The 25,511-nt window shown below is 32.5% G+C and overlaps 1 protein-coding gene across 5 annotated transcripts in view; it reads left to right on the forward strand.

The window, feature by feature from the left end:
- Nucleotides 1–25,511, forward strand: part of LOC145265618 (lipopolysaccharide-induced tumor necrosis factor-alpha factor homolog) — a 224,042-nt gene that overhangs the window by 146,455 nt on the left and 52,076 nt on the right. For all 5 annotated transcript variants that reach the window (XM_080121650.1, XM_080121649.1, XM_080121648.1 and 2 more), the window contains 2 exons: nt 12,056–12,228; nt 21,713–21,929. In XM_080121650.1, coding sequence (XP_079977776.1) covers nt 12,056–12,228; nt 21,713–21,929 — 390 coding nt within the window. The remainder of the gene's footprint in view (nt 1–12,055; nt 12,229–21,712; nt 21,930–25,511) is intronic.

The raw sequence follows: 25,511 nt of genomic DNA on the forward strand, positions 1-25,511 counted from the left end.
AACTGCACGCCTGTGGAACTCTGTTCCGTCTGCCTGCTTCCCTCCGGACTACAACTTGGATGTCTTCAAGTCTAATGTTAACAAATTCCTAATGAACCGCCCCCTAATTAAACACTTCATAAAATCTCCTCACTAACGTAATGTACTTGCAATAACCCTTATCCCTGAGTGGCGATCACTGTGTAAAAAAAAAAAAAAAATGCACAGCCACAACTTAGTCGCTGGCAAAGGTACATTGAGAATGGTGGTGTCTATGTAGAAAAATAAGTTCTAGAGCACAAAAGGTGGCTCGTTTTAATGGTACCACTCCCGTTTTTGTAGTTCTTCAAGGTTTTAGTTTTTTATTTAAAAAATAAGAGGCCTTTCTTTTGGAACGACCCTTGTACAAACATACACATAAACAGCTGCCTTTTATAGCCTTTCGTTATTAAACGCGTAGATTAAGTGGGTGTATAATCCGAATATCGGTCTACGTTTATTTTGTTTGCGGCAGGATTACCAGTTGATTGGCAGTTGAGATAAAGACTTAATTTGTAATCGACCCAAGAGATTACTTCCGTTATTGTTTAAAATGAATAAAACAAAAAAGGCTTTTGTCGGTCAAGGTCGCTCACCATCGAATTAATTAATCTGTTGCAATCTATTACGTATTTACAGTTTCCATTAATTGATTGCTATTTTATTTTTAGATCTTAAAAAAATTAAAAGGCTCTTCTTTTCTTAAAAAAAAAAAAAGTTCTAGTGTATGTAACGTGGTCGTTACACTTTAATAATTCCTAAAAATAAAATTTTAGTAATTCCTAAAAATAAAACTTTACTTTAGTAATTCCTAAAAATAAAACTTTGTTTTAGTAATTCCTAAAAATAAAACTTTACTTTAGTAATTTATAAAACTTTAGTAATTTATAAAAAAATTACTTTAGTAATTTATAAAAATAAAACTTTAGTAATTCCTAAAAATAAAACTTTGTTTTAGTAATTCCTAAAAATAAAACTTTACTTTAGTAATTTATAAAACTTTACTTTAGTAATTTATAAAACTTTAGTAATTTATAAAAAATTACTTTAGTAATTTATAAAAATAAAACTTTACTTTAATAATTTCCTAAAAAAAATTTACTTTAGTAATTTCATAAAAGAAACTTTACTTTAATAATTTATAACAATAAAACTTTACTTTAGTAATTTATAAAAACAACACTTTACTTTAGTAATTTATAAAAATGAAACTTTACTTGATATATTTATAAAAAATGAATACTTTAGTAATTTAAAAAAATAAATAGTTTACTTTAGTAATTCCTAAAAATAAAACTTTACTTTAGTAATTAAAAAAATAAAATTCAGTAATTCATAAAATAAAACATTATCTTATGTATTGATAAAAATAAAACTTTACTTTAATAATTTATAAAAATAAATATTTACTTTAATAATTTATAAAAAATAACTACTTTGCTTTAGTAATTTATAAAAATAAATATTTACTTTAGTAATTTATAAAAATAAATATTTACTTTAGTAATTCATAAAAATAAATATTTACTTTAGCAATCTATAAAAATAATTATTTACTTTAGCAATTCATAAAAATAAATATTTACTTTAGCAATTTATAAAAATAAATATTTACTTTAGCAATTTATAAAAATAAATATTTACTTTAGCAATTTATAAAAATAAATATTTACTTTAGCAATTTATAAAAATAAATATTTACTTTAGCAATTTATAAAAATAAATATTTACTTTAGCAATTTATAAAAATAAATATTTACTTTAGCAATTTATAAAAATAAATATTTACTTTAGCAATTTATAAAAATAAATATTTACTTTAGCAATTTATAAAAATAAATATTTACTTTAGAAAATTAATAAAAATAAATATTTACTTTAGTAATTTATAAAAATAAATATTTACTTTAATAATTTATAAAAATAAATATTTACTTTAGTAATTTATAAAAATAAATATTTACTTTAGCAATTTATAAAAATAAATATTTACTTTAGCAATTTATAAAAATAAATATTTACTTTAGCAATTTATAAAAATAAATATTTACTTTAGCAATTTATAAAAATAAATATTTACTTTAGCAATTTATAAAAATAAATATTTACTTTAGCAATTTATAAAAATAAATATTTACTTTAATAATTTATAAAAATGACTACTTTGCTTTAGTAATTTATAAAAAATAAATATTTACTTTAATAATTTATAAAAATAACTACTTTTCTTTAGTAATTTATAAAAATAAATATTTACTTTAGTAATTTATAAAAATAAATATTTACTTTAGCAATTTATAAAAATAAATATTTACTTTAGCAATTTATAAAAATAAATGTTTACTTTAGCAATTTATAAAAATAAATATTTACTTTAGAAAATTAATAAAAATAAATATTTACTTTAGTAATTTATAAAAATAAATATTTACTTTAGTAATTTATAAAAATAAATATTTACTTTAGCAATTTATAAAAATAAATATTTACTTTAGAAAATTAATAAAAATAAATATTTACTTTAGTAATTTATAAAAATAACTACTTTGCTTTAGTAATTTATAAAAATAAATATTTACTTTAATAATTTATAAAAAATAAATACTTTGCTTTAGTAATTTATAAAAATAAAACTGGAAATGAATAAATAAAAATCCATGTCAGCATTTTTTCTTTTTTAACAAAAGCAATCATTTACATTATTTTCGACACAACTTAAAAAGTCTTTCTCTGCTGTCATTTGTCCATTTTAGCCTGGCAGTCGTTTCTCTTTTTTTCTGACCGTATGCTGATCCCAGCTGGTACATTCTCATCTCCGACTTTACACGTCCATTTTCTTTCACGTTGACTTTCTTCCCCGAGCACATGGTCTATTTTTCTCTCTTCTTTTTCCTTCTCGCGCACACTTCCTAATTTGCATATCTGCTTTTTTCGGCTGCTGCTGCTACTGCTAATCTCTTCACAAGTGAGCCATCCTTTTAAAATATGTTGTTTTAAGCAAAAAAAAAAACATATTGTGTACTTAATTGTCATGTCGAAAATAGTAATATATTAAAAAACGATGAAAATTCATTAAGTAGTGTAACGTTGCCGTTACGCTTGAACTATGTTTGTTACAGTTCAAACTTCTTTCAGACTCCCATGCTGTCCGGCACCGTCGAAAAGGAACAAACAATAAATAAATAATAAAATAAATAATAAATAAATAAATAAATAATAAAATAATTAAATAAATAATAAAATAAATAATAAAATATAATAAAATAAATAATAAAATATAATAAAATAAATAATAAAATATAATAAAATAAATAATAAAATATAATGAAATAAATAATAAAATATAAAATAATAAATAAATAATAAAATAAATAATAAAATAAATAAATAAAATAATAAAATAGATAAATTAAATAAATGAATAAACTAAATGAATAAATAATAAAATAAATAATAAAATAAATGAATAAATAATAAAATAAATAATAAAATAAATGAATAAATAAATAAATAATAAAATAAATAAAATAAATAAATAAATAAATAAAATAATAAAATAAATAAATAATAAATAAAATAATAAAATAAATAAAATAAATAAATAATAAATAAATAAATAAATGAAATAATAAAATAAATAAAATAATAAAATAAATAAATAATAAAATAAATAAAATAAAATCCGGATCAGCATTTTTTCTTTTTAACAAAAGCGTTTATTACAGTTACTCTTCCATCGTGAAACCACTTAAGTCTCTTGCTGTCACATATCCATCAAGCCTGGTTACATGTCTCCTTCCTCCGACTGTATGATGGCCACAGCCGGCCCATTCTCGTACTCTACTTTACAAGTTCATTTTCTTTTATGCACATTTTGCTTCTCTCGACCATGTGATGCATTTTTCCTCCTTTTTTTCCTTTTACTTCTTGCGTACATTTCCTAATTTGCATACCCGTTTCTTCGGCTACTGCTGCTGCTGATCTCTTTTCAAGCCAGTCATCATTCGCTGCCGCTGATACTTTCGCATGCGCTCATATGCACTATGTAATGCATTGACCAACTAGTTTCTTATTTGGAATTAAACCAATTTTCAAAACAAAAAATAAAAACAGAAAAACCTTTAAAAACTTGATGTATGTACCGGAACGAAGATGTCATATCCCAAAAATGGTAAACTGATCAAATAGTTTTTCAGTGCTTATTGAGATAGTCTTGATAGATTGCTTTTTTTTTTCTTTCTTTTTTTTTCTTTTTTTTTTCTTTTTTTTTTCTTTTTTTTTTCTTTCTTTTTTTTTCTTTTTTTTTCTTTTTTTTTCTTTTTTTCTTTTTTTTTCCTTTTTTTTTCTTTTCTCTTTTTCTTTTTTTTTCTTTTTTTCTTCTTTTTTTTCTTCTTTTTTTTATACAAGGTTATACAATAAGTTTCTAGACTTTTTTGTACAGGCATTTAAAATTGTCATAGACTCTTGAAAATTCAGAATGTTATTGCTATACATCTTATGAGATGGCTGAACAATCTTTATGATTTCAGTTTCAAATGAACAGCTACAGCAGGAATTGGAATACACCCTACTAAAGCCTGATTGTCACAGTTGGTGAATTTAAAAAATGCAATCTGGACGTGAGAACACTTTAGAAGAATGATATGCAATAAAATTCCGTTTTAAATTTGGAAAAAATATCACAAAAACGTATAGAATGCTTCAAACTGCTTTTGGACCATCTTGCATGAATCGAGCATTAGTTTTTGAGTGGCATAAGAGATTTAAGGAAGGCAGGTAGTCTGTGAGGGATGATGTTTGTGCAAAGTTTGTCACAAGAGTGCTTTATCCTTGTCACAGACTATTTGACCAAGACAGTTCCTCAACCTCCCTATAGTCCAGACCTTGTTCCATGCGACTTTTGGTTATTTTCTAAACTCAAGGAAAACCTTAGCAACTGTTGTTATGAGACAATTGAGGAGATGAAAGAGGCTGTGACGAGGGTCATTGATACGCTCACACAAGGACTTCCTGGGGACTTCCAGAAGTTGTTAGAACGGTACAACAAGTGTATTGCAGCCAGAGGAGATTACTTCGAAGGGGAGTAGAGTTTCATGTGTGTACTATCAATAAAAGTGCCTATCCGAAAAAGTCTGGAGACTTATTGAAGGCACCTTGAATATGTTGCATAAAAAGAAGTGATACAATGAATGTGCAAACCGAGTCTTAAAGACGGGCTTAGATCTGATGAACTCAGAGGAAGATTAAATCTAAACGGTATAAGGAAACGAGTGTAGAACAGGAGCCATTGTTGGTATGGTCACATTGAAAGAATGGATAATATTTTTGGGGTAATTAGAGCAGCTATAGAACAACAATCAGATGGCAGTGGAAGGCAAAGAAAACATAAGATGCATTAAAAATAGACTTGAGAGAAAGAGGGATAAATAAAGACCTGGCCAGAAATATATTTGTTTAAAAAGTCAATTTCTAAAATACGTGCCAGCATGTAAAATAAACATTAAACCGAATATGATGATGAAAAAATGAATGAAAGTGTTTGGATTAGTAGATGTACAACAGTTGAGGTAGCAGGGTTAGTCGACATAAGGCTAAGAAAAACACGGAGGAAATGATGAGGATGGATTTGATAAAAAAAGGGATGAATAAAAACAAAGATAGGGTTTTTATTCATTTATTTATTTGCGGACTGTTATCCTCATCTTTTAATTGTTGTTTCACAACGTTTCGACCAACTATTCCTCAGGCCTTCGTCAAGTGATTAACCACAACGAGATAGGAACTCTGAATCTCCTAACTGCATCCTCAGTAATTACTGCCTTCCATAATTGTTATCATCTCCCCACGTTTTGGCCAACAAAGCCTCTGGCTTGCTTTGGGTAGGATTGAAACCACTATATTCAGACAATGCTCACCTGGAACCGTAGAGATTCAACGTCTCTATCCACTGTGCCACAAGCCCCGATAGCCAGAAGCTTAGTTGGCCAAAACGTGGTGAGACAACAACAACCATGGAAGACAGTAATTGCTGAGGATGCAATCAAGAGATTCAGAGTTCCTATCCTGTTGCGGTTACCACCTGACAAAGGCCAAAAGAATAGTTGTCTGAAACGTCGTTGTAGCAAAAGCTGTGAAAATGAGGGCTTACCGTTCAAACGACCTAGGTGTGCGTGTGTGCTTTGTCATCGCTGCGAAGCTAGGATAAGAAAAGAGTTCCAAGATGGCGCCGACGGCGTTTTGTAATGATATGATCTCGAAAACTCTCGCAAAATCTTGTGCATTTATGCAAATCAGTTGGTCTTCGACAACTATAAATTCAGGTCGTTTTGGAAGGCAAGGGAGGAGGAAAGAACGGCCGGTTGGTAATTGTCTACGCTGGATCGTGTTGGTGGCGTGTCACCGTGTCTGTGTGTGTACTGATCGAACCGCTTTCCTGTCCCTTGCACATTGGACTTTGAATTGGTTTACATTGGACTTGCACTTTGGACTTTGAATTGTAAAACAACAACTAAAACATGAGGATAATAGTCCGCAAATAAATAAATTAAATAAATAATACAAATTACTCATCTCAATAATGGATTCCAATTAGTTAAATAAAGATAGGTTAGTTTGGAAGTCAACTTCTTAAAGCCATCTGACATATGTCAGTGTGTACAGCAGGAGTTAAACCAAATATGATGATAAATTTGAGAATCAAAACCTTGCAGCCAAGACAACCAACATGTACGAGTTGGACTCCTGTAAGAACATAAATATCGATGACATAAGCGTTATATATCTGCTGCAGTCGTCAAATGTGTTTTTCAGGCTAATATAATTTCTAAAAATCAATGTTTGTTGTTATCTCAATATATACACTTGTTGACGATAATAAGACACACAACTGGTTATAAAAATATTTTGTTTATTCAAAATAACCTTTTCGATTTCAAAATGACAGTTTTGATATTAGTGACAGCGTACGGGGTGGGGTTTTTGTAATCGAGAAAAAGTGTTGCCTCTTGCTATCGTAGTTGCTCTCTCTCTCTCTCTCTCTCTCTCTCTCTCTCTCTTTGTTGTCTACCATCTCTTTTATTCTATCGTAGTTGCTCTCTCTCTCTCTTTGTTGTCTACCATCTCTTTTATTCTATTGTAGTTGCTCTCTCTCTCTCTCTGTTGTCTACCATCTCTTTTATTCTATCGTAGTTGCTCTCTCTCTCTCTCCCTCTCTCTGTTGTCTACCATCTCTTTTACTTGCTCAGATGGCGTCAACATTCCAACATGCACTGTCTTGAAAGGTGGGTCAATCTCACTAACCTGATCTTCGGGGATTCTACATCCCACATTTTGACTTCTTTGACATCTCCAGCGCATCTGCATCCAAGCTTCTGACCAACTTTTATCTTAACATAATTCTTGGGGATCTGGATTAACCAACATAAGGAGGCAACTGTAGCATAAACTCTGAGGCCAAATAAATAGCAACAAAACTAAACCGAGATCAAAAAGAAACCTTTCATCACACTGAAAGACCATAATGTCAATTATAAAAACAAATCAATATAAGAATGCAACCAGAACTTTTTTTTTTCACTGGTTTGCTTTGAAAATAAAAAAGAGAAAAATAAATAAGATGAAGAGAATAGTTTTGATGTTTGAATTTATTAAAAGAAAAATATGTTTTGAAAATGGGCAAAAACAATTGTATGGTGAAGATGTTGTCTTTTAAACAAATTCAGAACATGTATTTTTAATAAACCAATTTTGGAGTTGTAAAAAAAAAATTGATTTTTTTGATTTCCCCATAACCATGTAAAACAGGTTAATCAAATGTTTTTCTTTGTACTAATGAGTTACCAGTTATGAAGACCAAAAAGCCACTCCAGGATAAGGTTCAATAAGTTTGTCAGGTGGGTGAGACAAAAACAGTGAGAACTGGATATAATGGTTGAAACTGGGCATAAGTTGATTATTTGACTCGATTTATTGACAAAAATTTATTAACATTGGACTTGAAAATGATAACATTGTATTATTTTGATTATTTGGACAATTGCTCTGATCTTGAGTATTATCTACACAAGGTTTCGGTCAATGTAATGTTAAAAAATGGATAACATGCGATTAACCATACCGAAACCAAGAACTTCTTAGTTTCATAAACATTTTGTTTCTAAGAACTTAAAATGGTTGATGGATTTAATTAAAAATTTCATCATAATAAATTAAAAATTATACATTGAGGGTTCCTTGATAATTAATTTTATAATTCGTGTAAACTTACTTTCAACTAGATCCAAAAATTCAAAATCTTAGGATGCAGAACTACCCCATTTTTTCCTACCAAAACTTTTACTGATGAAAGTCAGAGGTTACATGGACTTAAACGTTGTGCAGATAACACGCATGAGAACAATTATCCGATTAATTTAACAATGCAAACATTCATTCTTCATTTTGTGTATTAAAGAATTTGATTATTTAAGAGAATGACTCAACAAGAATCAAGAACAGCCATGTTGTAGTTGGCTAAGAAACAGTTCCATGGTATTGTGTTCCATAGATGCATAGTTATTGGAAAGACAATTTGCTCATGGAAATTCTATTCAGTTTTAGGTACATGGAGAAAGAAAAGATAATTATTTACAGTGGTTGTAGAAGAAGAGTTCTTGCTGTGAATGTTTTATGAGGATGAACCAGAGATTTGAGCTCAGTCGAGCATCTAGGAAGATGATGATGATAGTAATAGTTGTGATAGTAGTAAAAACAAGCCGAGGTTACAGAGTTCTCCTTCATGGGTGAAAAATTTACTTTCACCATGACTAATGTTTGTGCAAAATTTTAAAAATCCAAGGAGTGGTTATTATTGAGAAAAGTGCGAACAGATGAATGCTTTGGGGGCAATTTTACCCCTAAAATGGCCCTTAGAAGGGCAACCGGAGTTATTCCGAAAAATCTGTTCTGGCAAAAATTTACTTTAACCATGACTAATGTTTTATGCAAAATTTAAAAAAAAAAAATCAAGGCGTTGTTATTGAGAAAAGTACGGACAATCAAACGGATGAACAGGAGTGAATTATGAGGCCACATCCCTCCTATGTCGGAGGATCAGTAATATTGAAAACAAACGTTTATAAAGTAGGGGTATTATATGCCCTATTATATTCAGCAGAAACCTACACACTTTATAGGGACCACATAAAGAGGTTGGAAGCAATACAACAGCGCCACCTAAGAAAAATTATGAAAATTAAATGGAACGATCTGATACCAAATGTTGACGTACTCGACAGAGCCAACATGGACAACATAGAAAACGTACTTGCCTGCACACGACTGTGATGAACAGGACATGTGGCCAGAACGGAAAACAATTGCATCTCAAAAATTCTATTGCATGGAGAATTCGAAAATGGATGTAGAAGGATTGAATATGAACTTGAAAAGCAGGAGACCAAAGTTACTGCCGCAGTCGCCTTCACAAAGGAAAGGCAGAAATAGAGGCAAAAATAAAGGCCAGGTTTGAACAAAAACATTACCAAAGGCAACAACCATGTAACTACCCATACACTGAGCGTGGAATTCTATAAGACTGGAGGATAAAGCACCGAAACCCTAACTAATCTTTTTTTTTTTCTTTTTGTTTTCTTCCTTTGAAGATTGTAACACTGGGTATGGGGCAGCCAAACCAGCTGCCAACATTCCCCTGCTTTTTATTGAAACCAACCGAGAGCTCTTTTTAGTATTCTCGTTGTTCCCTTAAGTGCAATTGTTTGGATCTCTTTTACACTTGGTTCACCAAGAATATTAGTTAGGTAGGACTTCAGGTTCTTCTTCATAAGCCTTGTGGCGCCTATAATAACTGGTATGATTGATATGTTTTAAGATTGTATTGTACAGGAAGGACTTCAAGTTCAGCCTGCTTGATGATGATGATGAATGTTGATCCCCCCCCACAACACACCTGTGCCAACATATGTCTGACCCAATTGTAAATATTCTATCGATTTGAAATAAAAACAATTTGAACATAATTACACCATTTTCTTGCACATCTGTCGCACACATGGGAATAATAATCCATGATGGTATAAACAGTGCAGAAAAATGTGGATAAGATTGGTCAGGCGGCGCAAGTGGGCGGATGGAGGGACAGTGTTCTCTGAATATATATATATATATATATATATATATATATATATATATGGTTTGATGACACTTATTTAATGACGAGAAAAAAAACACAAATAATTTGTACTTCTCTTTCCTTTGTATTTACGGATGCACCAAGATGTCATGACAGTAACAAGCAAAGAGAAGAGAAAAAAATATGCAATTCACACTTTTATGTCTTCGCACTTATTTGGTTTTCGCGAGTTCCTGTTTTTATTCTTTCATCAGTGTTTTCTGAACACTTGCTTAGTTTAATTCAGACTTCCGTTCCAAGTTCTTTTTAATGCTGGGGATATTTTTAATTCGAGTGACCTTTGTGAGTTCGAAATTTGACGTCGCCACTGTTATAGTCCTGTTAAGTGTTGCAAAGTAAAACAAAATGCCAAAATAAAGTAACAATGTGTATTGCAAAGCATACGATAAGTGGGTTGTTCATCGCAGTTGATGAATGAACTAAGTTGGTCCACCGGATATCGACTGATATCTGATGGATCAATTACTGCCCCACAAAACCCCACCCACTAAGTTGGTCCACCGGATATCGACTGATTTGCTGTCTCACAAAAACAAAATGTGACGCAAAGGTCGTTTTTAATGTGGGAGAAAACTAGCTCCCCAAACGAGGCACTTGGGCAGTTTGCAAAAATAAAATTGCCTTAGTTTAGAAGGATTTCTCCCTCCATTGACTAAGAACATTTAATTTGAGTGCAGCATCTAAGCAGACACCGCACTTCAACCACCAGTCCAGTATACGAGCGTAATCGGATGACGACTGGTGATTTGTTTCCCCACGAAACAAAATGTGACACAAGGTCGGTTTAATGTGGGAGATAATCAGCTCCCCTCAAAAGGGGATTCTGCAAAAATAAAATTGCCTTAGTATAGAAGGGTTTTCCCCTCCAATGACTAAGGACAATTAATTTGAGTGCAGCATCTGTGCAGACACCATTTCAGTGACCATCCTCGTACAAGTACTGATATCGACTGACACCTTATGGCTTAGTCTTCCGGTATTTATTGAAATTGGAATAGTTTATTAGTATGTAACATAGGTTAGTTCCGCCACAACACCCTCTCCCAAGTTGATAACTCCAGACGGTGTATCAGTATTTTTTCAGGGGGGGGGCCTTATGCATTTTTCACCAAAAGCTATTATCTATATAAAACTGTATAGATATTCTTTACTTGTTTTAAATAAAGTCTATCCATAAAATATATATTGTTAATTTTTGTCATTGAACGCACAATGCATGATCGCAATAAACAGCACAATGATTCAAGCAAAAAAACAACACAATTTTAACGAATTTTATAATTTTTTTTTTTTTTGTAATAAACAACCCAACAAGTGTTGATGTTCTTGGAGAACGTCGGAGGTTACCAATTGTCGGGGATTTGCATAAATCCCCTGAAATAAATAAATAAAAAGAAATACACAAATAATGAAAATAAAGTTTTGTTTATTTTCATTAAAAGAAATTACTTTTTAGTATGCGCCAAGGTGCCAGTCTCTATGAAAGAAGGAAGGGAGGAAGAAGGTGAAGACTTGAGAGCGGGAGAGAAAAAGTCCTACTACATGTTGTGGCGAAGTGAGAGAAAGAGTCAAGCAATGTTCTTTGACATGCGAGAAAAGCTGTCATTTCAGCTACTGAATTTTACTCGGTGAGCGTTGCTATGGGTGTCGGTTATCCCTTTCTCTGACGAGAGAAGTTCTCCGTGCCTTTTATATTTCTTTAGCGGTTCCCAAAGGCTTGCAAAAATAAGTTTTTTAAATTGAGACCTGATTGGTCAAAAATTCATATTTTTGACAAAAAAAAAAAAAAAAGAAAAAAAGTGCTTTTTCCAACTGATTTTAATTTTTCTTGTTATTTTATGTTTTCAGATCTGATAAAAAGATGGACCCCAGACCACCTGGAGACCCGCTTTACACACAAGTTCCAACTCAAGGAATGCCCATACCTCCGCCACCTTATCCGAACGAACCTCCACCAAAATACGAGCCCCCAAAGGGAACATATCATCAACCACAAGCCGCAAATTATCCCAATCATCCAGGTAAGGAATCGTGCAATATTTGAAATGTGTGAATAATACTTGCCAATTTTCAATGACTGAAAGTGAGTGACATTTTTATTTACTAAAAAAAAAAAAAAAGAGAGAGAGAAGGAGGGGGTGGGTGTTGTCTATAATATAAATCTCACCTGTCTGTTTAAATGTAAGTATGTATGTATATATGTATGTTTGTATGTCTGCCTAAAACTTTCGACAGGAGCAACAGATTTATACGAGATCAGTATTGTTTTGAAACTCGACTCTTCAGATGACAAATATTGAAAAATTGGCTAAAAACATTAATTCCTTCATCCTAAACTTGGCACTTTTCTACAAAGTGGGGTTGCTTTTTTCAACAATATTTTCGAAAGTCATTTCCTTTTTCGATTGACTAGCCTTAATTTAAACCTTTGCCACTTCCGGTTTGGCGATGGACGCAACAGCAAAGATGTCGCATTTTTTTTTTTTCACATTCTTTTCCTTCTTCGCGGTAAAGGTTCGAGACTGCCTGCCTACTACCACTTTTTTTTTCTCCAAACACCCCGGGCAACGCCGGGAACCCAGGCTAGTATTCTTACATGGTGTTCACTGCCAATTTAAAAAAAAAATAATTTGTTGTTGTCGGCTAAAAAATAATGCAACTACAATCAGTGGGCGTTTTCTTCCCCACTTTTTTTCTATTCTCTCGCCTTCTCAAAAATGGTCGTGTCAACCCCCTTTTGGCAGGAATACATTCCTCGCTTTCCCGTTGATATAATTCGGCTCTATTTTATAGCCTTTGCTTTCACGTGTATGAAAATCGCATATCATCGTGGCCTTCGTTATAAAGATGGCCGGTCAGCTGAAAAAATGACGTCATCGCCGAGGTCCCAACAAGCAAGATATGTGGAACTCTTAGACTGTCAATAATGAACAGTAATTTTTACAGACAGCGTTACAAAACTTCAAAATTGGATTAAAATAAAGAAATAAAGAAATAAAGAAAGAACACGATTTATACTGAAACTCATCTAATATTAATAATAAAAAAATAAAAAAAAAACACAAGTTATTTGTTTAAGTATATTATAAGCAATTGAATATTTCGTTGTATTATAGATTTTAAAGATTAGAATGCGTTCTTTAATTACTTATAAATTACATTTTAAAAAAGTGAAGGAACACGATTTGATTTGAAATAAACTTGAAGTTTATTTAATATAATTAAATGAAAATTATGCATGTAAGATTATGAATATTTGAAGCAGAACACAAGCAAAACATTTGATAATGAGTTAAGACAATAAACAAATATTAAAATTAAACTTTTTTTAAAATCAAAATGAATATTTTTTTTTTAAATCAAAATGAATATTTTTTAATCAAAATGAATATTTTTTAATCAAAATGAATATTTTTTAATCAAAATGAACCACAATATTTTTTCAAAATCAAAAACAATATTTTTAATAAATTCATGAAATATTGCACAGTAAAAAAATTAACCTAAAGAAAAAATCATGTTTCTTATTTAAGATTATTTCACCACATAATAAAAATAACATGCAAAATCATTTTTTTATATCCATATTTTCAGTTTGTTAAAATACGTGGGTTTGTATTACTGTACACATAGATTCGAAAAAGTTGTCAAAAAACAAATATATAACAAATAAATGTTATCAAAGGCAAGATAAGTTACTTTTCTGCCAAACTGGATGTATTTTTCGTGTTTTTATTCAATGTAACATGTTTATTCAGCTCGAAAAACATAGTGTTTACCGATGTATTCGAAAATTCCAGATGGCGTCTGATTCTCTCTTTAACACTGTAAGTTTGGGAAAAGGTGTTATAAATACAAAACCGGATAAAATACTGTTAAAAACTCGCTCAATATATGTTACCGTGACATAGGTGACATATATTCGGCGGGTTTTTAATAGTATGTTGTATAGTTTTTTATTTATAACACCTTATCCCAAACTTACCGTGTTAAAGAGAGAATCAGACGCCATCTTGAATTTTCGAATACATCGGTAAACACTATGTTTTTCGAGCTGAATAAACATGTTACATTGAATAAAAACACGAAAAATATTTGGTAGAAAAGTAACTTATCTTGCCTTTGATAACATTTATTTGTTATATATTTGTTTTTGACAACTTTTTCGAATCTATGTGTACAGTAATACAAACCCAATTACGTTAATGAAATGAATTGTACTTATTTACTATGCCTCCCCACGGGACAGAGTTAGACACCAGGGTCGTTTTTTAACGTGGAGAAAAGGTACAAAAATAAAAATTGTCTCAGTCGTGAAGGATTTCTCCTCCACCGAAAGAGAACAAGAAATAGAATGCAGCATCTGGAGAACAGATACTACACTTTGATCTGGTCCCGAAGGCCAAGACTGTTTAAGACCACGAGTGAACGCGCGTTTTTTTTTTTTTTTTTTTTAGTTTCATATATATATATATATATATATATATATATATATATATATATATATATATATATATATATAATAAGTATTTTTTAATTTTATCTTTCTAGCTTTAAAAAAAAGTTTAAAAATTTTATCAGCCGGCATAATTTATTTTTAAATATTGAAAAATTTCAGAAAAATAAATTATTGTTAGATTTTTAAAACGTGTGTCACAACAGCTTAAAAAAATCGTGTTTTAAAGAGTCGATGTTGTCTCGCATTTTCATTAGTTTTGTATGCTGTAAAAATTTTTTTTTTAATATTAGCAATTTATTTGAAGCTTCTTCTTTTGAATGGTAGAACATTTAGGATGATAATATTGAATTAAATTATAGTTACATCGTGTTAAATACAGGGGGGGAGCACGTTAAAACTTACTTTGCTGAATGGAGATGGTGTAAAATCTTTTTTTTTTTACTGCATTATAATTCTTTATCTATCGGAAATGAAAATACTGTCACTTTTTGGTCCTTTACGATAATTTCCTCAGCAAGTTGGAACGATGCACCGTGAAGGCATTTTAATAAAAAAAGAAATATTACACTGACTTCAAGACGTTACGAATGCCTACCGGTGACACCGGTATGGACTATCCGTGATGACGTCAGCAGATTAAATTATTTTTGCCCACCGGCCATCTTGTCTTTTAAGACGGTCTTGATATCATCCAACGACTTGGCTCTTTAAGATTTCATTCACGAATACACACACACACACACACACACACACACACACACACACACACACACACACACACACACACACACACACAGCAACATGGAAACGCTATCTCACAAAGATTCAACAATTAAATTAAGCTTGTTAGAAAAAAATTGTTTTGGTGTCTCCCCCCCCCTCCCTTCCCCTAACTTTTATGCTGATGAGGAGACAATATCCGGGAGTATTTTAAATATTTCTCGATGCTTTTATTTAATTTTATTTGTAAATATCCAATAAATAAGAGGATATCGTTTCCGAAACGATCGTACATGAAAAAATTCGATTTTATTATGTTTTTGATTGTTTATGTATTATGAAATTAAAAACTGCACGCCTGTGGAACTCTGTTCCGTCTGCCTTGATAAGTGGTGATCACTGTGTAAAAAAAAAAAAAAAAAAAAAAATGTTTCTCTTTTGTAAACTTGATAATTTCACAATTATTAATACCCCACCTGTTCTCTCTCTCTCTCTCTCTCTCTCTCTCTCTCTCTCTCTCTCTCTCTCTCTCTCTCTCTCTCTCTCTCATATATATATACTAGCATAGCAGGCCGCCTGACATTGCCCGGCCGTAAAATATGTTTAAATGAAGATTTTGTATCGTTTTATATTGGACCCAATCCATAGTAATAATTTTAAAAGTTAAAAAAAAAAAAATTACCCAGGCACCACCACCGAGAATCGAAACCAAAACGTTTAGCTTACGATTTATTTTCTCCTTTGACGTAAATGCCTAAGCTATGAAGACCTATTTGGTGCAAGGCTAAAAAATAAGACCTGAATTAATAGCTATTACGTTACACATACATATTCGTAATACCGTTGTTTGATCTTCATCTGGCAAATTCCATTTTTCTAATTTTCACACTTTCTCACCGATTTTCCCTGGCTAAAACTCAAATATAAAATTTTGCATGGGTTCCAATACCCTATATATTAAGTTTCATGTCTGTAGGAGTTTGGTAGGCAAAAGTTAAAAAAATATATGCATATATACGCATACATAAATATATAAAGAAAGAGGTTTGTGTTAATTATAACTTGTTCATGCAGATATTATGCAAATATAAATCATGTAGAATATCTGCATGAACTGAAAAAATTAATAGGGAATTAATGCATAATGTAATAGTTTGTAATGTTACAAGTTTTAACTTTGCAGCAAACATGTTTTCATAGCTCAGCTTGTTAGCTTGTTAATCTTTCCTATATATAGCCCCCAAATAGTAGCTCCTTAGCCCCCAAATAGTAGCTTGTTACGTCCAAGTGGCGATATGCTTTGTAAGGGGTAAACATGAGTTAAAAAAAAAAAAAAAAAAAGCTCAGAAAAACAACAGTCCAATTAATATGATTTACAGACGCTTGGATTTTATTATTTTTTTTTTTAAATAAAAAGCTTGTTTTAGACTCACACATATGCAGTACATGATAATGATGATGATCATCTTGATAAATTCACACATAATTTTCCAAATAACTCAACTCCTATATATATATATATATATATATATATATATATATATATGCACATAAAGTTATGAACTGCACATAGGGCCCGAGAAAAGTCGAACTGAACTGCTAGTATCAAGCAGAAAAGCAATACACAACAAATAAAGTGTCAAACTGCCGAGTGCAAAACTCATGTGCTAGTACCGTGAGATATATTCTCCTGGAAATGGAAGAGTTCTTTATTATCTGTAGGGTGGACACAACAACACCATGAGATAACGGTGATGGCTCTATATAACTATTTTGTGCAGTAGGTAAGCAATTTTTCCTCTAGGCAACTTTTTCAACAAACAAAGCCTGAACCAATAGCAAGCTTCCAACAGTTTTCCATATGACTTTTGAGCGTAATTGCAGCCCGATGTGGACAAGATATAAACAAAACATAATGTAACAGCGGCAACATGTAGGCATATGACCAATGCATGGTGCAAGCATGACGTCATAGCAGGATCAAAGGAAAGGAAGGGAAGGGAATAATGTTTATTTAAATCCTCTGCAGAAAAACCCTGAGCCTGCTCTCGGTTTGCTAAGCAAGCAAAACATCCAATGAAACTTCCTGATATTAGTTCTGAAAAAGGAAATCTTATTAATTATTATTGCATCATGAGCAAGCGTAGAAAATATAATTTTGCGTAGTGTGTTTTTCGACCGCGTTCATGTGTTACACGAATGACCCGGTCTAAGCCGGGTTGACATGCTAGTATATATATGTGTATAGGTGTATATACATATATGTATGTTCACGAATTAAAATGTGGCACGCGTCTGCGGATGAAATATCAGAAATTGACAAGCTAAACGGAAATTGTTTCAATATTTCTCACAAATATAAACAGACCTTGTTATTGTTATGAAAAATGTAACAGAAAGGAATCTGGTTATGTGGATGTTTTGAAAAGATTGACAGGAAAAAGTGACAGAAGGAAAAAGATTGCAGTTAGAGATTTGATTGTCAACCAAGTAGACGCCACGATAATTCTCTCTGTCGCTCTCCCACTCTCTCTCTCTATCTACCATAAGCAAGCACAACAGGAGAAATAAAAAACGGACTGTTGCTTACACCAATGATTGTTGTTTTGAATTCTTAGAAAAAGGGTTTATAATATAACAACTCAAATATAACACATGTATAGTTGTTGATCTGTCAGTTTTTCTCTGTACTTTAGTGACACATACACTTGCTGAAATATGCTGTGTTTTTAATAATAAATAGCTATTTCGATTTCAAACAATACCATTGACTTTGACAAATCAACTCGTAGCTTGTGGCAAGTGATAGAGAGAAAGAGAGAGAGAGAGAGAGAGAGAGAGACGAGAAGGTGGTAGTTAGCGACAGTGAAGGAATGTGCACACATGTGTCTGGTCGGCGTTCTCTTGTTTGTCCTGATTCACAAAAACATCTGTTTAACTTCAAGTTCTTTGTTGTTCCAGGGTTGACATCACAGGTCAATAAATAGAGCTCCCATTGTATTTCTGAACACCCGGCATCACCTGGCTATAATCCAACATTTTTTGCTATTGTTGTGTAGCATTTTTATGTTAAACGAACATTAAATGAGCAACAGTTTGCACATGTCATTTCCAATAAACGCATACTCGCTGCAAATGTGTGTTATTGCCAGTGAGCGATCAATAAACAAATCAAATAAGTCTTTTTTCATGCGTGTGTGGTCGCAGGGTTTTCCTCTGTTGTTGTTCCTTTATGTGTGGCTGTTGATCCCCTAGTGGTTTTGATTTGTTTAACTCAATGAAGACTTTTTGAGTTTTCAAAGGTTTTATTGAGAAGAAAAAGTTTGTTCACGAGAGGGGAGAGACTAAAACGAGAAGCTAAATTTAATTCCTTTTTGTGTGTTCTACTTGGAGGTTGAGGCAAGCAAATGGCAGATATTGAGGTGATGTATGTTCAAATTCTTTCTGCATCTTCAGATGCCTTTGTCGCTTCTTGGCTCTGGCTGCTTTAGAAACTCTGTCCTGTCCTCCGAATATTTAACATAATTTCTCTGTAATATCATTTGACACCTTTTTGTCTAAGGAGCTGACTTTTCAACCTTCTCAGCAATCATGTTAGCCGCATTAAGTCTGTTTCTGTTTGCTATCATACTGACTGTCTAGTGTTTTTTGTTTAGGAAGCCAACCGTTGATCCTCCTTGCCTCACTCATGCAAGCTGCACTGAGTTTATTTCCGTTTACCGATAGGTTATCCTGACATATATTCTGTAATCTATGCAAAAATTTACTACTAGTTAACATAATCGCTACTTACTGCCGTAAGGTCCCAATATCTCTAGCTTTACTATTATATAAACTAGCCTGGGTGCCCAGTGTTGCCCGGGTATTTGGAGGTGTGTGTTGAACAAAAAAAAAAAAAGTGGTAGTAGGCAGACAGGCCGGAATCTCCGTACCGTGAAGAAGGAAAAGAATGTGAAAAAAAATGTGATGTCTTTGCTGTTGCACCCATCACCAAACTGTAAGTAACGAATGTTTAAATTAAGGCTAGTCTAATCAAAAAGAGGGGATAACTTTCAAAATTATCGGCAAAAAAAAGAGACCCATCCCCTGTAGAAAAGTGCCTAGTTGAAGGTGAAGGAATTAATGTTTTTAGCCAATTTTTACATATTTGTCGTTCGAACGGTCGAGCTTCAAAACAATACTGATCTCATGAAAATCTGTCGCCTCTGTCAAAAGTTTAAGGCAGACATACAAACATACATACATTTAAACAGATAGGTGAGATTTATATTATAGACTAGCGGGGGGTACATGGCGTTGCCCGGGTGTTTGTAGGTGCGTGTGTTTTTGGGTAAATGAAAACAAAAATCGTTGGTTGTTTTAAAAAAAAAACAAGCTTTGACGCGCAGTTGGAAAAGTGTGAAAAAAAAACGTGTGACTTGGCAGGTGCCCGTTTTTCACGAGTTAATGACGTCAACTTTGAATACAGGACAGTGTTTTATTTAGCGCGATTCTGTTTGCTACTTTTTTTTATACGAAAAAGCTTAATGCACATGCGGCGATCGAAAATTGTTGAATATTTATCTTTTCAAAGTCGGGCAAATTAAATAGACAGGCGACCCCGGTTGTTAACTCATAGATATTATCATTTAGGCGCAATATAAAAAGTTTTAAGAAGTTGTGAGGCGACCGATCAGTTCTCGGAAAAAAGCCTTTCTTGGACATGCACGAAAACGCACACACACAAACATTTTTGCTTTTATATTTATAGACTAGCGGGGGGAGAAGGTTACCTGGCGTTGCCCGGGTATTTGTGGGTGTGTGTGTTTGGTGGGGGGTGTTAAATCAGAACAAAAAGGAAACTTAACGATGGCGATTTAAAAAAAAAAAAATAAAAAAATGGGAGGTTGGTGGCATGTGGGCTCGAACCCGGAGCCTATAGACTGAGCCTGAACATCTGCACTACGGTGACAATGTTAATGTAAGAGTGATTAAAGTGAGTAAAGTCAAGGAGGTTTGATTGACAGGTCGCCGCTTAATGAATTCGTTACGATGACGGGGCAGTTTTTTGGCGTTTGTTTACTTTGTTTCATTGCAGGATCGTTTTTTTCATTTCCTGCGAGGCAGTTCGGGCTTCCCCAAGATGATGGGAGGGGGAGAAAACCAGCTCTCCATTTAAAGGGGATTGTCCAAATTGAATAGCAATTGTCTGATATAAGGAAAAAACCGCATTGATCAAAGCTGATTGCTTTTGGATGTTCCCGGCGAATCGCGCTGAGAACGATGCAACAACCTTCGTATTAGTTTCACTTTTATTATACAAAAAAGACGAATCTACACATGCCGATTGAAAAAATTGAATATTTAGCTTTTTGAAAGTCGGGCAAATTAAATACACACGCGACCCCAGTTCGTAACTCGTAGATATTATGATTTCGACGTGATATAAAAAGTTTTAAAAATGAGCGACGATCTCGAGAAGCCGCCGAAAAAAATCCTTTCTTGGACATACACAAAAAGCGAACATACATACATACATACATACACACATTTTCACTTTTATATTTATAGATGGAACTGTTTGTGGTGTGTTTGTTGTGTGTGTGTGTGAAAGAGAGAGTTCCCTATGGCCTCAAAAACGGCTGGGCTGGTTTTTATGACATTTCACACAAAGGTACTTTATGTTCCTGGCAATGGGTTTTATATCGGAATGTCTTTGATAAGTATTGATAATCGGAATAATCCAATGAAAGAAGAAACAGACGGTTTTGACCAAAGTTAACACCTTACACAGCCTAACATTATAATTGCATTTAAGAAGTTTTACAATACAAGCTAAAAAACCTGACATATAAAATCAAAAGTAGATTCTTCGATATGACAGGGGTGCGTTTAAAATGAATATTTCTATTTAGAGCACAACTGAAGCAGGATACTTGACTTTAGCATTTTAAACTTTAATTCAAGCCATTATATATATATATATATATATATATATAAAATAATTTTATAAAATCAACAGTAGATTCTCTACAGTGTAATGTAGACTACAATGTATTGTGGACTAAGACAGTGTGGGTAGGCATGTGACATTTCCTCTCGGTGCACCATGATGGGTTCCCAACTAGAGCAGACAATCAATCAATTTGATTGTAAAAATGGGTGATTTCACTGATTTTAATGACAGTAAAACTATGGGAATGTAAAACAGTCATTGATCATCATTCAATCCCGGGCAACATCGGGTCTCCCTGCTAGTATAACATATGGATCATTCCGGTCCATAACAAACCAAAATGCAGATTTTTTTCTGGAACTTTCACTTAAAGATTTCCTTTTTTTTCCAGGTGCTTATCAGCAGCAATATTATGCCACAACCTCAGATTCCTATCAACACGGACCTTCCGTTATGTCGCAGCCGGTCTATATGGTACATCAGGTGGGGTTTGGTGCCAACCCTCGTGAAATGGAATGCCCCTATTGCCATGCTTATGTACGGACATCGACAGAATACCAAACTGGAGCATTAACATGGCTTGTCTCCGGACTTCTCTGCTTATTTGGGTAAATAATTATTCAGTTTTTAAAAAAATTTTGGATTAAATTATAATTCTTTTTGTGGTGGCTAAATTATAATTCTTTTTTGGGGGCGGGAAGAGAGGTAAATTAAAATTCTTTTTTAGTAGTAAATTATAATTCTTTGATTTTTTTTTTTGTCTTCGTATGGAGATATATTATAATTCTTTTTTATTAAATTATAATTCTTTTTGTGGAGGTGTAAAATATAATTTTTTGTGAGGGATAAATTCTTTGTTTTTTTGTGGGATAAATTATAATTCTTTTTTTTTAGCAATAAATTATAATTCATTTTTTTTTTTTTGTAGGGTAAAATTATGATTCTATTTCTTTATTAAATTGTAATTCTTTGCGGGGAAAGTGTAAATTATAATTTTTTGTTGGGGCTAAATTATTATTATTATCTTTTTTTTTTTTTAGGGGTAGGTGGATAAATTACAAAGGATGTAAATTATAATTCTTTTTTTTAAGAGTCAATCATATTTTTTTAGGGATGAATTATAATTCTTTTTAATTTTCAGGAAGTAAATTTAAATTCTTTTGGGGTGGGGGACGCAGTAAATTATTATTTTTTTTGTTTTTTAGAGGTAAGTTATAATTTATTTTTTCCTAAGTAAATTTAAATTCTCGTTTTGGAGTGTAATTATTATTATTATTATTTTTGTTTTTATAAGTAAATTATAATTCTTTTAAGTTTTAGGGAATAAATGTTAATTATTTGGGGAGAATTGTACTTCTTTTTTAAGTGGAAGAAACTTATTCTTTTATTGTGAGGGATCTGCTCATTTTATTTGCATAGTTTTTATTTCTACTTTCTCAATTTTAAATTCTTCCTGAAAAAATATCAGTAGATATTCCTGAGTTATCACTTAATTTTCGGCCAAGGATTTTTAGGCCCCCTCAAAATCAATAGAGATTTGACTATTCCTGTAATTATCCTGTTGATTTTGCGGTGGGAACTTAATTCTGTGCAGTTCTAGGAGGTCTACCCTCCCAGGCTTTGCCTTCTCTCTTTGAGAAGGAGTTAGTTTACTGCTAATCGCCTGAGGTGCCCTCACCGGGGAATGCCGACAGGGTTGCCCAGGCAAATCTGGGACGCTGACTTCTCAATCCCACTTTCCGACCCTGGTGTCTATGTTCTTACAGTGGGAGGGAACTAAACAGCTTCTAACCTGATCTCGACTTTCTGAACTGCAACTCTGGACTTTGGGTTCGTTTTGCACCACTATGATTAAGATATAGCTAGACTAAACCTTATGTCTAGAATCCTTATTCCAACTTTTTATCAAAGTCACTTACATAATTATGATTCTAAAAAATGTTGAAAATTTACGGCTTAAGCTTAAGGGTTCAAATTGTCTTACGCTTCCTTGTTTCACCACATTTATTTGTCGCTTACGGTCGTGATAAAAAATTCATGTATCACATTTATTTGTCGCTTACGGTCGTGGTAAAAAATAGTTCAAGTAGATGACTGCAAAAAAAAAACAAAAAAAACAAACAAACAATAGTCAATCACATTAATGTAGATTTCCTATGACCTTGACTTAGCAAAAATAAATAAAAAAACAAAAACTAATCGGATCTTCCGTTATATAACCAGGTTACAATCGCTTAACTAATCCACATATTTGACTAATAATATTGAAATGAAAGTCAAGCAACAATAAGCCTAGTCACGACTTAGATGAGTGACCATTTCAGAATATCATTGTCTAACCACACATCTTTTTTTTTCTGTATAAACTTTTTTTTTTTTTTTACAAGGCAATTACCACTTATTAAGGCCCGAAAGCCATTAGAGGATAAGGGTTAATGAATGTAAGATGGCGTTTAGTAATTGTTAATAGTATAAGTTGGGTAGAATTTGATTATTTAAGGGGATGGTTCAACAAGAACTTGTTTACATTGGACTTGAAGGCTACGATATTGTAGTCGACCAGGAAGTCTTTAATTTATTTGTGTTCTTCGGACTATTGTTCTTGTTTTGCATGTTCACTGTTTCAATTGATGTGACCTCTTCCCTTCTTCAGATGTATCTTGTCAAACTCAAGAATTTTTCTGTCAGACTCGGGAATCAGCAGAATTTAGAACGGAAGCCTTTATTTAATCCATGAGCGTAGCATTATTATTCAATCAGCCATGACCAGATAGAAGTTTCAACAATTCACAATTGTATTTTGAATGTCGTCAGCACTGAGGATTGAACCTTCAACCCCCAGAAGAGCGTCAATTACAACTAGTAAACATTATGCCTTTGATTAAAAAATACTTATCAGGCTGTCTGTCTTAAATAATCAAATTCTGCCCATTTGTAATATTGTGGAGGCAAGATATAAATTGTGTAAATATTTATAAGTTTCTATTATCGTCTAGTGTTTATAATTGTATGCTAGTCTATATATGTTTGATTGTCTATCTAAAGTTTGTGTGTGCGTATGTAAATGTAAATACAATTCATGGAGGAACAATAATATACATAAATACATTTACAACACAAAGTCCATCCATCCATAACACCGAGCCCCTGAAAGGGGCATAGGCCATCTACAACTTTGTAGATGCTTTTGTAGCGAGGAGTCTTTTATTCAGGGTGAGGTGCTGGCTCCACGCCCAACCTTCCCAGAAGGTACATGCAGCGCCTAGCCTTCCCAAATAGTCACCCATCTGGTACTGGCCAGGCTCAGTGTTGCTTAACTTCGGTGATCTGGCGAGAACCGGTGTGTCAATATGATTGTGGCGTACTACAACACAAAGGACGAATAACATTTATTTGGAGTTTCAACATCTGGCCAATTGGGAAACATGTCTGGTCCATCTTGGACCTTGTCTTGACAATAAAAATTCTACCCAAGAATGACAGCTTTGGGGGTTTTTTTCGGTAACATTTTATTCCAAATATTTCCCCTATTGAAAAGCTGTAACGCAGGTCCTACGTTTCTTACATCACCATTCCTGATCCTCTACTGAGAGCCATCACAATCTGTCGACTAACCTTTATTTCCATGTATCTCAAAAAGACTATCTCCCCTTCTAAATGACATCATTAATATACGTCGCTAAGATAATCACCTGATGTTTTTACATGTCATTATTTCTAAGTTGTCAACTAAATTGTTATGATAACATTTTAAATTAACATTTCTGGTAACTATTAAATGTAAATAAATATCTAAATATTTTGATTATTCTGAAACCTATTTCGACAGACAAAACTTTTTGGCTTGAATAATCAAAATAATCGTTGACTCTTTTGACGTTGCCCGGTCAATTTCCAACAGATTCCCCTATCATTTTCGATTTTCTTGTGGTGTTGTCCATTGTCGAACTGACAGACTCATTGACTCTTATCCTTGAGTAGCTTTGGGACTTTATAAGTTGTGACCTATTAAAAAAAAAGGATTAAATCTACAGAGAGGCAATCATCATAATGTGTTTCACAGATGAGAAGTTCTTGGAAATAAACTCTGTTCATGGAAATTTCTCCTTACGGTAGGGACAGGTGTGGTCAGTGTAGTTTTTCCGCTAAACGTTCTTTTTATATATGCAAGGGAGGTAAATCATCACATA

Source organism: Euprymna scolopes, chromosome 40 (genome assembly GCF_053919585.1).
Source record: "Euprymna scolopes isolate OS-2025 chromosome 40, ASM5391958v1, whole genome shotgun sequence".
Classification (NCBI taxonomy): domain Eukaryota; kingdom Metazoa; phylum Mollusca; class Cephalopoda; order Sepiida; family Sepiolidae; genus Euprymna; species Euprymna scolopes.